This window comes from Mobula birostris, chromosome 8, assembly GCF_030028105.1.
Source record: "Mobula birostris isolate sMobBir1 chromosome 8, sMobBir1.hap1, whole genome shotgun sequence".
Taxonomy (NCBI): domain Eukaryota; kingdom Metazoa; phylum Chordata; class Chondrichthyes; order Myliobatiformes; family Myliobatidae; genus Mobula; species Mobula birostris.
In genome coordinates this window covers 139,437,519-139,455,056 of record NC_092377.1, presented here as the reverse complement: position 1 = coordinate 139,455,056, position 17,538 = coordinate 139,437,519, and the positions used below count along the sequence as shown (strand labels likewise).

At 45.2% G+C, this 17,538-nt stretch overlaps 1 protein-coding gene across 5 annotated transcripts in view; it reads right to left on the bottom strand.

Annotated features, from left to right (window-relative positions):
* Positions 1-1,842: 1,842 nt before the first annotated feature.
* Positions 1,843-17,538, bottom strand: part of tacc1 (transforming, acidic coiled-coil containing protein 1) — a 212,889-nt gene continuing 197,193 nt past the window's right edge. For 4 of the 5 annotated variants that reach the window (XM_072266464.1, XM_072266465.1, XM_072266460.1 and 1 more), the window contains 5 exons: positions 13,912-13,955; positions 8,492-8,652; positions 7,555-7,661; positions 6,978-7,098; positions 1,843-3,153 (listed from right to left, as the gene is read on the bottom strand). In XM_072266464.1, coding sequence (XP_072122565.1) covers positions 3,085-3,153; positions 6,978-7,098; positions 7,555-7,661; positions 8,492-8,652; positions 13,912-13,955 — 502 coding nt within the window. In that variant the 3' untranslated portion in view covers positions 1,843-3,084. Of the gene's footprint in view, positions 3,154-3,247; positions 3,425-6,977; positions 7,099-7,554; positions 7,662-8,491; positions 8,653-13,911; positions 13,956-17,538 lie in introns of all 5 variants that reach the window. The other variant, XR_011886958.1, reaches the window with a different exon arrangement.

Genomic DNA, 17,538 nt, shown 5'->3' with positions numbered 1-17,538 from the left:
TGTTTTTTTTTGTGGCAGCAGTACAGTGCAATACATAAAATTACGATTGTACTGTGCAAGGGTCTTAGGCACTCTAGCTACATATCTGTGCCTAAGACTTTTGAGCAGTACTGTTGGACCAAATTGGAAGGAACTAATAGAGAGTTGAGGCTCTGTAGAAGAGGCAAGCCCCATATTTCTGTTATATTTTCATACAAAAATATCAAAACAGCATTGGTGGGAGGGAAGGAGCAGATACAGCAACCAGTAGATTCCCAATTGCCAACTCTTCACAAGGGTACCACTATGCGAGGGGTAGCTCAAGCAATGATATTGCCACTGGCAGCAAGAAGTTTTCGAAGAAGGACTCCTATGCCCAGCAGCTCCTGGAATCGTAGACTCCGCGACACAAATATTTTCCTTAAGCATACAGAGTTTTTCACAATAGCTTAGTTTCCCAGCACAAGGATGTAACTACAATGCATTTCTCTTGATGGTGTAATAGATACAGTATCTTTCACACAAGGTATAAAAGGATATAGACCTAATTTGGGCAAATTGAATTGGTATAGATAGGTACAAGAGCCGGTATGGACATGGTGGCCAAAGAGCCTGTTTCAGTGCCCTACAACTCCATGAATCTGCATCATGGTATAAATTTGCTTTACTATAGACTTTCATATCTTGCAGCTCTAACTCTTCATCTTCCATCTAAACCTGACTGTTTTTCATTCCCAGTGACACCAATCACCATGATCTCAATAGCAGAGCCGCCGATCGTCACCAGCTCTCTTTCTCTCTCCCTTTTCATTCTGTTCTTCTAGCTGATCGGACCCTGATCTTGGGATGTTGACACACAATTCTCCATCGCTACAAAGGTCTCCGGCTACGAATCAGCGAGGCTCAATGGTCTGGAGTCAGTGGTGCTGATAGAAAGGGGCTGTCAACAGGGGGCAGTGCGTGTGGGAGTGGAGAATGTCGAATTTGAGAGCCCCACCCACTGTTATTCCTCACCTTCCACACCCTCGCCTGGGAGCCGGTGGGATTACCCACCCATCAATATTCTATTTTAGTATTTTTATTTCTATTTTAATATTCAATATTCTATTTTAACAGATTTATTTCATTTAGAGATACAGCACAGTACAGGCCCTTTGGCTCAATGAGCCTGTGCTGCCCAATTATGTCCAAGTGACCAATTAACCCGCTAACCCGTGTGTCTTTGGAATGTGGGAGGAAATTGGAGCTGATGGAGGAAACCCATGCAGTTGCAAGGGGAACATTCAAACTCCTTACAGACATCAGTGGTAGAAGAACCTGGGTCGCTGGCGCTGTAAAACGTTCTGCAAACCGCTACACTACCATACCCACCTCCCATATTCTTACTCTAGTTTACCCCAATGGCCAAAGGCAGCTTTCTCCCCCACTACTCAAATACCCCATCAGCGAGCTCCTAACCTACACTCAGGGCATGAAGGGATACGGGAGGTGGAGGGGGGAGGGGGAGGCAGGAGATTGGAGCCAAGCGGAAAAATAGATCAGTCACCATGGAATGGGAGAGCAGACTCGATGGGCCAAATGGCCTGATTCTGCTCCTATATCTTATGGTCTAAAACCGGACATGAGGTCATATCAAGGACAGATTTAGCAGAACAGGGACCAGCCACTTATTTCCCTCCCCCACCATGCTTCTTCCACTGTGCATCAACAACATAGTTGACCTCCACATCATAGCCTTTCCTCGCTAATACCTTTGATTCCCAGCAACTTCACAGCTAAATGGGGCAACAATTGGTGCTGAATTCACAATGGCATGGATCTGAGGCATCTGTCGCTTTGTAGTGCAAAAATAAGACAGGTGGCTGTGGAACTGCTCAAGGTGAATCTCACCTTTCATTTTATTCAGGCAATGACAATGGAAAAAAATATATTAGTACATGGAATTAAAATCTTATAATATCTTTTCAGATTCTTACTTTGTAGTTACAACTTTAAAAATTTTTATATTGAACTATAACATATAAAAGACAAATATATCTGTGTATAAAAATTATGCGGGTGAAGGTTCTCAATGGGTGAAGCAGCAGAAAGCGAGCAAGGCAGAGGAGAAACCATTAAAAGTGGCAGGGTGGAGTGAGGTCCCAGCCAAGTCACAAGTAGGATGGACACAGTCAAATCACCAACACCCTATTTTGCACAGGCACTAACACAATGTCAAAAAAAGAAAATACTGATGCAGGCACATTAAATCACTGACTTGCCATGCGTCAACTGCAGGGAAGGCAATGGTTGGATGTGGTAACGTGTGCTGTTGCTGGAGTGGTTGGGCTTGTGATTAAATGCTGGAGCCTCCACTAAGAACGCGAGCCTCTGCATTTCCTGTCCGTTTCAGGGCTTGATGCATCCGCTAATTAACATTTAAATATACCATGTTCAGTGTACAGTGAGTTTTGTGCGCTCAAATTAAGACCATACTGCTGGCACCTTGAAACCACAATGCTTGTGATGTACCAAGTGAAGAATTGCTTCTACCTTCAGAAGAGCCATTAAAGTGTCAATGTGTGGTCACACTGTGAGCCTGTATCTTAGACCTCAGGCTCTCTAAACCCTGAGAATCAAAATGGTGAGAAGCCTGGTGTTAAGCAAGTGCCTTCACCTAACTGATGGAAAGTGTTTTGCAATGCATCCATACTCCCTTGCTCTTCAGAGCTCAGCTAATCTATAACCCGGATCTGAAATGCCTCATCAGTGCTCGTCATGATTGTACACGCGTACTGGATGGCACCTTTAAGGAGATGATCTCATCGGGCTGAGAGGAAAATCGGAAGATGGCACTGGCAGAGCAAGTTACACTTCAGAGAAATTGGGTGCCTGCCACCTCGGGAAGGTTTTGATAATCTCTTTTGCTTGTGTAGTCAACATTACACGAAGACGATCCAGCGGCCACATGTGCTCTGCGGACTATTGGGCGTTGCTAGTTTAAGGGTCAGATGCATGGTTGTTGGGTTCTGGTTCTAAGTAAGGCAGCGTGCTTGAGGGAGGAAGGTCTAGAAGAAGCTGCGTCCGTGTCATGCACAGGATCCAGTGTTTTGGAAAGACCAAGCTTCAGTCCGTTCTCCCCAGCTTGGCAATCAGCTCGTCACAGATCTTGGTCAGCTCTTCAATCTCTTGGTTCTGCGAAAGATAAAGAAAAATGAAAGCGGTAAGTGAAGATGGTGGAATTGCAAAATGCTGGAAATCTGAAATGAAAACAGAAATTGCTGCCTACATCCTGAGGCCGAGAAAGCAAAACTGAATTAACGTTTCAGATTGAAGAGTCTTCACTCAATCCTTCATTGATGGATTTTGGACATGAAGTGTTAACAGCTTCTCCTTTCATGGTCTCTGACTGCCTTGCTGAGTGTTTTCAGCCTTTTCTGTTGTTATCAGCTTGGCACACAACAATCTACATTTAAGTACAAACATACACTGGAGTTACTCATCCAGGCTGCTCCGATAGCGCCTTCCAAATCTGTAACCTCTATTACCAAGGATATCAAGAGGAGCAGGTCGCGGGGAAACATTGAAGTACCACCACTTGCAGGCACCTCTCCTGAATTCAAAAGTTCAAAGGTCCATTTATTATCGAAGTATGTATACTGTACACAACTCTGAGATTTGTCTTCTCCAGATAGCCATGAAACAACAAAAAAAACAGAAATCATTCAAAGATAAACAGCAAACCCAACCCCCCCGCACAATAAAAGAATGGCAACATGGTCATCAACCCCTAAACCCCTATCCCCCCACCGCCAAGACATCGGCACCCTAATCCTACTCCCCCCACAAGGAATGCAACAAGAACCCACCCCCCAAACCTCCCTCCCCCTGCAGAAAAAAAACGGGAACAGGCAAAAACACGGAATATAAAAGCCACAGGACCCCAAAAGTCCACAGTCCATAGTGCGATCCATAGACGCAGAACTTCGTTAACAGCCTCCAACATCATCGAAAGGGAGACCATGAACACAGAGGCCTACGTTCCGGGCACAGCGAGCTGCCACCCAGGCTCCTTCTTGGCAGCAGAGGGATCCCATCAGCAATCAAAAGACAGGCAGTTGGTGCTGAGCCCTTGCTCACCTTCCACGTCTGTCTCAATGTTCCAATCTTTGATAAGAAGGGCAATGATGATTTGGAAATAGATATTCATCTGTTCATTGTCGCTAAGTCAGACTCCTAGAAGAGCCTCCCCAGATGGGCTGCTGTGGTTCAAGGCGGCAGCTCACTTCCCCCACTGTCTTTAAGTAAAGGACAATAAATGCTGGTCTTGTCAACAATGCTCACATCCCGAAAATAAATTAAAACAACGGACCTTTCCATAGATCAGTTAGGCAGGAACAAGAGTCATTCATGGAGCCCGCTAAGGAAATAGCAGGGCAGATCACCAGAAACTTGGTCGAAGAACCAGGGTCTTAACAAGGGTCTTGAAGGTGCAGGGGTAGAGAAAGTAGCTCGAGGGAATTCCGGAGCACGGTCATCAAATGAAGGGTTAAATCTCGGTAAGAGCAAGAGGCCAAAACGGGAGAAATGCAGAGATTTGGAGCGATACAAGTCTGGAAGAGATTCCACAACTAGGGAGGAAAGTGGGTAGGGACAGTGGAGTCATAAAGAGGGGAAGGGGTGTGGAGATCAGGCTGTAGGGAGATTCAAAATTAAAGATGGTAAGTTTAAAGTAGAATAACCACTAATATTCTGAGTCTATCTTTATGGGCCAAGTTTCCATTAGACAACAAGACCATAAGACATACAGCAGGAGCTGAACTAGACCATTCAGCCCTTTGAGTCTACTCTACCATTCAATCATGGTTGAATGGCCATCCAATCACTCAACACTGAATGTTCTCAGGCACCGAATGTCGTTCAGTTGTGTTTCAGTATTATAAAAGTAAGTGGTGTGCCTGACAGAATCCATGGAATGGTAGGTATTCAGCCCAGCAGACATTTCACTGCTTCCTTAGTCTGTGCAGGTGGACAGACGACAGTCATGTGCCTTGCCATTCCCAGGCGAGTGAGTACAACGTTTCATTCCTGTGAACAGCCCACCAACATTTAGCCACACCTGTCAATCAGCCTTCAAACTGACGATGACTGGTAGGCTTTGGGTGGAGACAGAAACAATCTTTAAATACACTCCCGCCTCCATGAAATTCTGATGTAGGGTTTGCTGACAATTCCTTTTCTTCCAGAAGCTGCTTGACCCACTGAGTTCCTCCAGCAGATAGACTGTTGCTCCAGATTCCACCACCTCTCTCCCTACATCATGCACCCAAGCAGTTGTGAGTACGATCATAACTTCGTGTCAAGTTTTTCGTCTTGAACTTCAGATGACTTGGGTCAATTCAGAGTTCAGCAGGGAGTCATACACATTGCTGTGGTTTACAGTCACATTCAAGCCAGGGCAACAGATTTCTTTCCCTGAAAGCTATCACAGGATAATATTTACAACATTCCGATAGTTCCGAGGTCACCGCCACCAATCCTTGACTTTAATTCCACATTCTTTCTTTTGAATTCCCCAGCTTCAGTGATGAGATCTGATGTTTCCAGCCTCCTGACTGCAAACTCAGTAAGTTAACCACTTTGTTACCAAGGTTACCGCTCACTGAGAGACGGGTATGATTTCCCTCTCTCTGGGCGGAGATCCAGCAATAACACACACTTCACTGAGAAATGACTGGTACAGACTACAGGGGATAAAACCAGATCCTTTAGGCTTCCGTACCTCCTACCTGTACAGAGGCCTGAAGCCCCACCCCATCAGGTTCAAGAGCACAACCATCAGATCTTTCAACTGGCCCACATAATGGCACCCTGTCTCAGTAAATGGAACACTGTAGACCTCTTGCACTGAACTGCACTTGCTTTTCTTTTCACTGGTATCTTGGCTTTCATATTCTTTTGTTCTCTGCCCTCTTTTGTATAACTTATTTGTAAGCTAGGGACACCACGGTAGTTAATGATTTGCACAACGCTATTACAGCTCGGGGCACTGGAGTTCAGAGTTCATTTCTGGTGTCCTCTGTAAGTAAGTTTGTACGTTCCTTCCCATGTGCACTTGAGTTTCCTCCAGGTGCTTGATTCCTTCCTACAGTCCAAAGATGGATTGGTAATCGGTCAATTGGTCATTGAAAATTGGCCTGTGATTAGGATAGGGTTAAACTGGTGTGTTGCAGGGCAGAGCAGCTCAAAGGCCAGTTCCAGCTCTATCTCTATATAAATAAATAAAATAATTTATGTTCCGTGTTGCCTGTAATGCTGTTTTTCACCTACTTGTGCCTCACTGTGCTTGAGCACATGACAGAAGACTCACCTCAACTGGAACCCTTAGCCAACCCAAGACCAACAATGCGTGACACTTTCCACCCCTGATCTTACACAGACCTTGGCTCAGATGGCATTGGGTGTCCTGGCTCTTCACTCAATCCACACCTTAAAAAACAGGCAGTGCTCCCTGTCCTCTCCCCTCACATCCCACACTACCAAGTCATGGTGCATTTAGTTAGTAAAGCTCGGTCAGGCTCAACCCAACCACAGCAATAAACACACTGATCTCAGATAGGCAAAGGTCAGAGATATAAGCAGACAGAAAGCTCGAAACATTCAGCAGGCCAGGCAGCATCTGTGCAGAGAGGAATCAGAATTCATGTTTCACGTTGAAGACTGTCAAAACACAATGTGGTTAAGAATAAAACACCATGTATTGCTCCAGGTCAGATCACTGTTGACCTGGATCAAGTGCAGAACTGGAACAGCACAGACCAGCCCAGGCTCCAGTGCTCTAGCTGGCCGGATCAGGTCCAATTAGCATTTGGGTGGAGATCCAGGCTCCTGCTTTTGACGCATTGTATCACCACGTGCTGGAATTCTGTCTCCAGGTACAGTACGGCAGCAGCAAATAACCTGTTAGAGAGTTGAGCAGCACCTGGAAGGGAAGGAAGGTACGTCACTATTCAAATTACCTTCTGCTGAATCGTCCTCTCCATGGAATCCACTTTCATCTGCTCCTTCCGAAGGCTGGCTTGCATGGCCACTCCCTCTGCGTGAGCCTTGGCACGCACCTGAGCAATCTCCTCGTTAGCCCTGCATGGGTGAAGGGAGGGGAATGAATGTCCATCTGTCACACGGGAGGAGTGGGGGTGGGAGCAGGAGAGAATGCTATACACACACGCATTCGGAAGCAGCTAATCCGAGCAAGGCGGAGTTGACTACGGTTTGGGAAATGGGGATTCGTGTAGATGGGTAGCTGGGTCAGCGTGGACAAGTCTATGAAGTCACCCTGATAGGCCTGTTTCCCTGCTGTATGACCCTAAGACTGTTCTTTCTTTCATACATTTGCGATATTCCTACCTACAAGGAGCCTCTTTCCTTCTGGGCCCTTAGCCTGCTCTGAGGCGTTAACCTTTAAGCTTTCCTGCTCCAATAAAGGGCAAAGTAAATAAAAACTGTTGTTCCAAACAGCCACGGCGATCACCGACTCCATCACTGCAGTGTTGGACCAACCTGTTTTATATAAATAAGCTATCAACGGGTACTCACTTGTCTAGCTTCTCCTCAGCGTGGAGTTTGAGGGCTTGATACCGTTGTTCCTCCTGTTTCACCCTCGCCAAGTAATCCTGAGCACATTTCTTCAACACTTCTTCATTCTTTGGGGCACAAACAGAAAACAAGCCGCTTTTATTTTCAATCGCGAATGGGAATTGGTCATTACACCCAAGAATCACGGCTTTTACTCCCTGTCGTTAGGTCCCCCTGAGGAGGCACTTTCTTTGTAATAAGGGGCTTGCCTGGGCCGTTTTGAAGGGCAAGTTTCATGCCAACTCCAGGTGTCTGGGTCTGGGATCTGACATGGTGCAGACCAGATATGGCACCATGGTAACATAGCGGTTACTGTTACGCTATTATAGCTCCTGAGTTCAGATTTAATTCCAGCGCTGTTCTGTAAGGAATCTGTACATCCTCACCGTGGAATCCATGGGTCGTCCCCAGGTTCCTCCCACAGTCCAGAGACATTAGGTGGCTGATAATGACCAACTAACCGGCTAGGTTAATTGATCATCGCAAATTGTTCCATGTTTAGGTTAGGGTTAATCAGCTTTATCAGAGGTTGCTAGGGCTCAAATGTCTGGAAGGGCCTACTCCATTCCTCTCTTGCTAACTAATAAATAGATAGAAATGGCAGGCGCACTCCACTAAAGGACATTAGTGAATCAAATGGGTTTTTAATAGTAATCAAACGGGTTTTTAATAGTAATCAAGCGTTTTCTTGGACATTAAAACTGACTCCTCCTTATTGAGAGAATAATGTTATTTAGGTTCCACAGTAGTCATGATGGATTTGAGTCACGAGTCAGGTCACCTGTCCTCTAGCTAAACCTCTATGCCATTGGAGTTGGGGAAGAGGGCCAAAGGGTTGGAATACTTCCATCAGTGTTGCTGTAGGACTTTTAATTATCAATGTGCTCAAGAGGTTTACCTTCTTGAATCCTTCCAGAACACCTTTCATGTTCTCGTATCTACGGAAGAGGTCGGATAAGGACCTCTCCACCGAGTTGAGATCTGCCAGCGCCTGGTCCTTCTCCGCGATCAGCTGGTGCATGGACGTCTGGGAGGCCATTTTGTTCTTCTGCTCATCATCTGTTAGCAAAAAGGGCAAAGTCAACCCGTGAGGGTGGAACAACACATGCTCCGCAAATATTCAGCACTCCCTGACACTCAGCTGTCTGTGCATAAGCTGTGACTGGTTTGCACTTCAGGCTCCGGGTGAGTGGAACAGGCAGTAAAGGAAGCCCTGAGGGAACTCAGCAGGTCAGGCGGTCAACAGTCCACTTCTCTCCACAGATGCTGCCTGACCCACTGAGTTCCTCCAGCACTTTGTGCATTGCTCCAGATTACAGCATCTGCAGACTCCTGTATCGCCACAGAACAACACACAGCACAGAACAGGCCTTTTGGCCCACAATGTCTGTGCTGACTTATGATGCCGATTTAAACTACACGTCGGCCCACATACGGTCTGTATCCTTTCATTCCCGTTTGCTTATGCCTGACTAAGTGCCTCTTCAATGTCACACCTGTGAGATTTGGGCTTTGTCACATTCTGGAGACTCCAGACTCTATGCACAAGATGTCGGAACAGAGGCTAAACTGGAAACCCGTCTGTTGTCTCAGGTAAGTACAAGGGGTTAGGTCATTATTCTGGAAGGGATCGTGAACAATAGCCTAGGGGCACAGAAGTCAGAGCCGCTGCCTCATCTCTCCAGTGGCCTGGGTTCAATCCTGACATCAGGGCTCTCTGGAGTCCCTACATTTCATTCTTCTCGCACACCGGAGATGTGTTGGGTTGGTGAGTGCATTAATCACTCTAAATTACCCCTTTATGGGGATCGGTGGGAAGGGGAGTTTGATGGGCACGTATTAGTTGCAGGTCCAAGGAAAGGGGGAATTAATCTAACGAGGACCTGGAGGGCCCATGACCTCCTCGGCATTGTTATGATATAAGATACGGCGATTTATTCCTGGGTTCTGGCCAATACTTAACCTCCATCAATGCCACAACAACTGATGGTTTGGTCATTGCCAAGAATGGAAGCGTGCTGTTAATGCAATTGTTTTAATTGTAACTCACTGTGTACAACAACAACATGCCTACATTTGACTGGTGCCTCTAACACTTCGCCACATTTTCTTATTGATATTGGTTTTGATTCACAAATCCTGTTCCCAAGCTGGAAAGGTCCAATACTAGGGAGCACAGATTTATGCTGTGAGTGCAAAGTTTAAAGGAGGACTGTGAGGCAAATTTTATTTAACACACACAGGGAGTGATAGGAGATGGAATGTGTTTCCAGGGGAGGCGGGTGGAAACAGATACCATAGCAACGTATAAGAGGCATTTAGACAGACACGTGAACTTACAGGCAGGGAATGGAGGGGTACAGACTAGGTGCAGGCAAATGGGATTGATTTCGACTGGCCTCATGGTCAGTACAGACAAGTTGGGTGAAAAGGCCAGCTCGTGTTCTGTACTGCTCCATGTTCAATGTTCAGTGCTCACTATTAATAAATTCCCTAAATAAACCCTCAAAATTAACTAATAACCTATTGATGAGTATTATCATCCTGAAACATTGTGCCTCCTTCTCTCTTTACAGATGCCGTCTGACTTGCTGAGTGTTTCCAACATTTTCTGATTTTGTTTCAGAATTTCAGCATCTGCAGTTTTAAAAAAATACATATAATGGGCTAGAACAGCTTTTCAATGTGATTAGCTAAATAGCTGCTGTAAAATACCTCTAGTGTAGGTGGCTAGGTGGCTAGTGGGAGGATCAGGGAAGTGTTAATGACAGATGACACAGAATAGATGATACAGGGGGAATGGGATTGATCTGAGCCTAGACACGATGGGCCTAATGGGCTCAATGTCTCACGATAAAATGAAATAAGAAAGTAACCAGTGTAATTGTTGAAGATTTTCAGGAAAATGTGTTCCAAAAGGACCAGAGAAGTACTGTAGTAGGTGGAAAGGAAGACAGGAACCAGAGCAGTAATACATAACATAGAATAATTCTGACACAGGAGGCTGATCACACCGAGTCACAGGGCATGGAAACAGCCCCTTTGGATTATGGTGCTTGCCATTTGCCTGCATTTGACCCATATCCCTGTAAAACCATCCTATCCACGTACCTGTCCATATATATTTTAAATGTTGCCATTGGACCTGCCTCAACCACTTCCCCCAGCACATTGTTCCATATGTGAGTGAAGACTTTTAAATCTTTGACCTCTCACCTTAAACCTGTGACCCTAGTTTCTAGAGCCCTTCCATGGGGAAAAAAGGCTATGTGCGTTCACTCTGTCTATGAGCCCCATGATTTGTATGCAACTCTCCTGCACTCCAAGCAATAAAGCCTGAGCTAGGCCAACTTCTCCTGATAATCACTGCATTATCCTCGTTAAATCTTCCCTGAACTCTTTCTAACTTAACGATGTCTTTCCTAATACAGAGTAACTAAGACTGTCACAATAATCCAAGCAAGGTCTCGCCAACGTCTTTTGCAATGTATCCTTTCAAGAACATAGCCGTGTAACTATAGAAATTAATTGAGAGCTCTGGTTAAGTTTTACTGAAATCCTGTCCTTATTTCCATAATTGCTCCATGTATCTTCCACAGAACCTGCAGAACTGTGCAAAAGTCTTAGGCACATATTTAGGATGCCTAAGACATTAGCAGAGTACTATAGTAATTTTATGTACTGCTGCCAGAAAAACAAAAAAAACATTTCATGACGTATGTGAATGATGATAAACCTGATTCTGATAGGGGTCTCTACTGTGGCTGGGAATGAGAAGGGGGCAGGGAGAGGGGAATCAGGGTTGGGAAAAGGGGAAGGGAAAGGGGAGGGAGCAGGAAGCACCAGAGAGACACTCTGTAACGATCACTAAACCAATTGTTTGGAACCAAATGACCTTGCCCAGTGTCTCAGGGCTGGGCGTGTCTACACCTGTGCCACCCCATGCCCCCTGCCCTGGCACTCCTTTGCTACCTGTCGCACACCCCTCCTGTGGCACTCCACCCTCGTCATTCCCAACATCCCTTGTTCCTGCCAGATTTCCAAGCTCACTCTCTGCTCCACATTGGCAAATACTGTAGGGTGCAGAAGTCTTAGGCCCCCAAGCTATATATACATGCCTAGGACACTTGTACTTCTGGAACGTGATGGGAAGCTGTAGATAAGTCTGGATGCAGTCCTATCCCCTGAACACACACAGTAATCCTATGCTTAGTGCCTCACTAAAACTGCCCCGTTCTATGTGTATATGTGCACATGTCATCACTTGCTTAACCTATCGAGATGAGTAACTACAGTTCATGCGCTTTATAACAATGAACTACTAACACAGAAATGCAGAAGGCAAGATCCCAGCAATGGCAATGAGATAACTTGTTTTTTCGTGATGACCTTAGCAATAAACATTAGCCCTGAAACCAGCCAAGGCCTACGTTTTTCTTAGTGTAGGGGAACTAAAAGCTGGAGGGCAGGGTTTTCAGGGAAGAGATGTAAAAGAGGCCTGAGGGCAACGTCACGCAGAGGGCGGCGTGTCAATGGAATGAGTTGTCGGAGGAAGTGATTGAGATTAGAACAATAACAACAGTTAAAGGATGATGGGCGGGATTTAGAGGGTATGTGCCAAACACATCAATCATTGCTAGCTTGCTGTGCACAATGGTTGGTATGGACCATCTGGGACAAATGGCCTGTTTCCACTCTGTACTGCTCTATAACTCCAATTTCTATGAGCGGGAATTGCCTTGCTATTTTTTAGAAATGACCCCACAGGTTCCTCTGCTGGTGCCTTTGTAATACTTTCTTTTTTTAGGCATTGCTCAGACCGTGGAGTATTGTGAGCAGTTTTGGGTCCTTTATCTAAGATAGAATGCGTTGGCATTGGAGAGGGCCCAGAAGAGGTTCACAAGTAATCCTGGGAATGAAAGGGTTAAGATACAAGGAGAATTTGAGGGCTCTGGGCCTGTACTCGTGGAATTTAGAAGAATGAGGGGTGATCTCATTGAAATCTATCGAATATGGAAAAGCCTAGACAGAGCGAAAGTGATGAGGATGTTTCCAGTAGTGGGGGAATCTGGGGCCTGAGAGAACAGCCTCAGCCTACAAGAATGTCCCTCTAGAACAGAAATTTAGAGGAATTTGGAGGAACTTCTTTAGCCAGAGGATGGTGAATCTATGGAATTCACTGCCACAGATGTTTGTGGAGACCAAGACATTGGGCATATTTAGGTTCTTGATTAGTCAGGGTGTCAAGGGTTTGGGCAAAAGGCAGGAGAACAGTTGTGATGGAATATAAATCAGTTGTGATGTAATAGTGGTGCAGACCTGATGGACTGGAAAGCCTAATTCTTCTCATATGTCTATAGTCTTATAGTCTGACTCCCTCAGCAGTGGATGGAAGTGCTCTCTTTTGTGCTCAACTCTCTGGAACCACAAATTGACGATTCAGAGCTAAGGATCCACCTCACTGAACTGAGCTGACACATGGATCACACACAACCCCAGATGAGAAAGCATCTTCCTCCAATTAAAAGCATTCATTAGAGGGAATTAAAAAGAAAGGGTTTTTTAGCTTGAAGTCAAGTAGTCTTAATCTAGAATTAAGAACAGTGGGCTAATTTGCTCTTGTGCCTTGGTCAAACGTTTTGCTTTGGCAGATAATTACTCCACTGTGTTTCCATCAAATCTTGCGAAAACCCCAATGTTCAGCTTGTCGCACAGGGCTCTTGGCCTGTGCAATGGCAGGAGGCACCGTCTCTGATTGGACTGAACCTCCAAGGAGATGTAGAAGCCAAGGATCAGCACTTATTGCCTATTCCTTCCTCCCCGTCAACAGAGTGACTTGCCTCACTAGAAAGTGTTGTTGAGAGTCAACTGTACTGGTGGGTCTGAAATCACACGAAGGCCAGAATCGGGTAGGGAGTGCAGATCCCCTCCTCTTGAGGATGTCAGTGGGTTTCTCCAACAATACAACAGCTTCACGGTCATTGCTATAATATACCAGGCCTACTCTGGAAGCTGACATTCTGCAACCACCATACCCATGTTTAAGTGTTGATTTTGATCACGAACCATTGCATTGTTGGAGCATTCCACCTGATCTAAGATACAATGTGCTGGCACTGGAAAGAGTGGGGTTCAATTTCATCCCCAGAGCAATGCTTCAGTACGTCCTGTTTGATGGGCTATCAGCCTGACGATCAGAGAGAAACGAGAACCCTCAGCACAGCCCCCACTGGTGCTTGTCCCTTCCCACCGAGACCTTGCTCTCGGAAACAGAAACGTCAGCGGCGTTGCTCAATGCTACTTCAGCAGAACGCTTACCTATCATCTGAGCAACGGTCTTCTCATACTCGGCAACAATCTTCCTGCAAAATGAAGCAAACTATCAATTAGCAGATTTCACAGCGAGGAAAACCCACGATGACACAGCAGAATGAACTTTCATCCTAGGACCACTTCTTTTGTCGCATCCATGCAAAGATTTATGCACTTATTTATTTATAGATACAACTCAGTTAACAGGCCCCTCCAGCCCAATGAGCCCACAGTGACAAATTATACCCATGTGACCAATCAGACGCCCAACCCATGCATCTTTGGACTGTGGGAGGAAACCGGAGCACCTGGAGGAAACCCACGCGGTCATGGGCAGAAGGTGTAAGCTTCTTACAGAATGCCTGTGTGTAATTCCAGCCGAACAGTGTTGCTGACTGCGAAGTGAGAGATTCTCTGCAGGTGCAGGGCAGGAAAGAACTAACATCGAAATCTGATCCCTGCAGACGGTGGCGGGAATTGGACTCAGGTGCTTGGTGCTGTAATAGCGTTACGCTGACTGCTATGCTACCACGTCGTCCCAATGATGTGGTTTTCTGCATGTTATTGTTGATTATACAGTGTAATATATAATGTCTTGAATTATTTCATCAAAACAACACTGGAGTCTATCTATTCATTGACAAGATGTCAGCATTGCTGGAGGGATCAGAATTTGATGTTGGTTCTTTCCTGTCCTGCATCCGTGGAGAATCTGTTGTTTCACAGTCAATAACATTGTTCGGCTAGAATTACATGCAGGCAGAGGAGGTGAGAGTTCCTTCTCTAAACGATATTAATGAATGTGAATTTCTAGGCTGATCTGCCGATAACTGAGGGGCAAACTATCCAACAAGATCCATGAGGTATTTATGCAGCTCTATAAGACCCTGGTTGGACCACACTTGGAATATTGTGTTCAGTTCTGGTCGCCTCATTATAGGAAGGATGAGGAAGCTTCAGGGAGGGTACAGAGCAGATTTACCAGGGTGCTGCATAGACTAGAAGACACGTCGTATGAGGATAGGTTGAGTGAGCGAGGGCTTTTCTCTTTGAAGTGAAGGAGGATGAGACCCGACATGATAGATTAGATTATGAAGACACACAGTCCTCTTTTATTGTCATTTAGTAATTCATGCATCAAGAAATGATACAATATTTCCCCCGATGTGATATCACAAAACACAGGACAGAACAAGACTGAAAAAACTAACAAAACCACATAATTATAACATATAGTTACAACAGTGCAACAATACCATAACTTGATGAAGAACAGTCCACGGCACAGTAAAAAGTTCAAAGTCTCTCAAGTGTCCCACATCTCACGCAGACGGGAGAAGGAAGAAAACTCTCCCTGCCATGCTGGACCACAATCTGTCTCTGAGTTGTCCGAGAACTTCGAGCCTCCGATCAGCTCTCCGACACCAAGTACCGAGCACCATCTCTATCTGAACGATTCGACCTCAATCTCGGTTGCCAGCAGCAGGCAAAGGTGTACAAGTTGATAAGAGGCATAGATTGACTGGATAACGAGAGACTTTTTCCCAGGGCAGAAATGGCTAACATAAGGGGGCATAATTTTGAGATGATTAAGGAAAGTAAGGGGGTGGGGGTGGAATGTCAGAGGTAGGTTTTTCTACACAGAGAGTGGTGCGTGCATGGAACACCCTGGAAGGGGTGGTGGTAGAGGCAGATACATCAAGGGCATTTAAAAGACTCTTAGATAAAAAAAAAATGGAAGGTTATGCAGGAGGGAAGTTAGATAGATCTTAGAGTAGATTAAGAGGTCAGCACAACATCCAATGAGCCTGTACTATGCTGTAGTTCTCTATTTTTTATGCATCAGATGGATTTTCAGGACAACCTCTTGGTTTTGTACCGGTATGGTGCAAGAATTATTCTGTTCTTTTCTATCCAGATTAAAGCAACAGTGCAGATCAATTATTTTCAAATACCAAAATAATTGCATTTAAAATTATTAAATAATCAATATTAAAGCACCAGCGCAGATCAATTATTTTTAAGTACAATGGATTCCACTTGTGGCACATTAGGACTGGTACATTTTGGCCCAATAAGCTGCTGCTCTAATGAGCCAAAATTTCATGGAAGTAGTTAAAAAGGTATAAAAAAGTCAAAATATCATTTCACTGAGTAACAAATTACAGATAATACAGAACAAATTAGAACACCAGCAATACTACTGGCCGTTGCCTGTTGTATTCAGGAGAGTTTTTAAAAGTGGAAAAGCCATTTGTTCTGGGGCAATCGTGCCCTCTTGACCTCGGAAGTCCGGGTTGAGAGGTATGAGTAGACGTCACAACTATGGTCTTCCCTGGTTGCAGGGAATGGCCATGTCTTCTCCTGTGCCTCGGCATGCTCGCTGTTCTCCACGCAGCGTTGCAGAACTACCTTCCTGCCATTGGATCTTACTGTAGCTCTCATTGGCTCGGTCTGCTGGAGCTAACTTCGCATGGTAGGACAGGCACGTCCCTATCACACCAGGGTATAAAACCCGCCAGCTACCCTCACTCGGGTTAGCACACCTGTTGAAGTGGTGTACAGGGTATGCAAACAGCTACCTGAAGCCATAATTGAGAGCTGAGTGTCCAGCGAGGACCAAAGGTAACATTCAAGACAATTGCAGATATCGTCAAATTCTTCGTAGTTCCCAACTTGTTGAAGTAGTGAAATTATTTCATTTTCACTCCTGGTTATTTCCGACATCTCCAAACCAGAATGCTTGAAACCGTAGTGAGCAACATAGTTTTGAACAGTATTTCTGATTATTCCTTGCCAACTATCAGTAACAAAAATCACTGCTTTTTGAACACAAAAACATGCAACTGATGCTATTTGAAAACTGTCTGCAGTAAGCACGATGTAGTGTCTCATAGACACGCAACACGCACGTGACTGATACAACAATCTCCTAGCCCAATTAAGTGGCTTTTTGTCCCAAATAAATGAAGGAAATCCTGGCTATTTTTCAACAAGTTTTTGTTCTTTAAGAGTTGTCCCAAATAACTGATTAACCGATGACCCAATGAGTTGGAATCCACTGTGTATGATGCCCCATCAGGATGACTTAAAGTGCTGGGCAGAAGTGTTGAGCTCCTCCATTCCAGAGGCCGGAACATAAACAGTGTGAGATTATCGAGAGCACACAAGAAGATCAAAAATAGCTTTTGCACCGTAAGAGCACGCTCACTTCATCACACTGAGGACGCAGGTTACACAGACAACTGATCAACTGTCCAAGGTACTTCACAGCTACATTTCAAAGATGCTCTGAAGTGTTAAGTGCGGAGGATTACGTGCAAAATATGGCTTATATAATAGTCAATGTATATCCCATTAAGAATGGTAGTGTTTGACCTATATATTATCAGTGTTGAAGACACAATCATAGAATCGTACAGCACAGAAACAGGCCCTTCAGCCCATTGAATCTGCACTGACCATATTTAGCCCACATCTCCATTACACCTTCACAATTCCACCACTCACCTGCACACTAGGGGCAATGTACAGCAGCTGGTTAACCCACCAGCTTGCAGGCCTCTGGGAGGAAACAGATTACCCAAGGAAACTTCACGGGGTCAGAGGGAGAACGTGCAAACTCTGCACAGA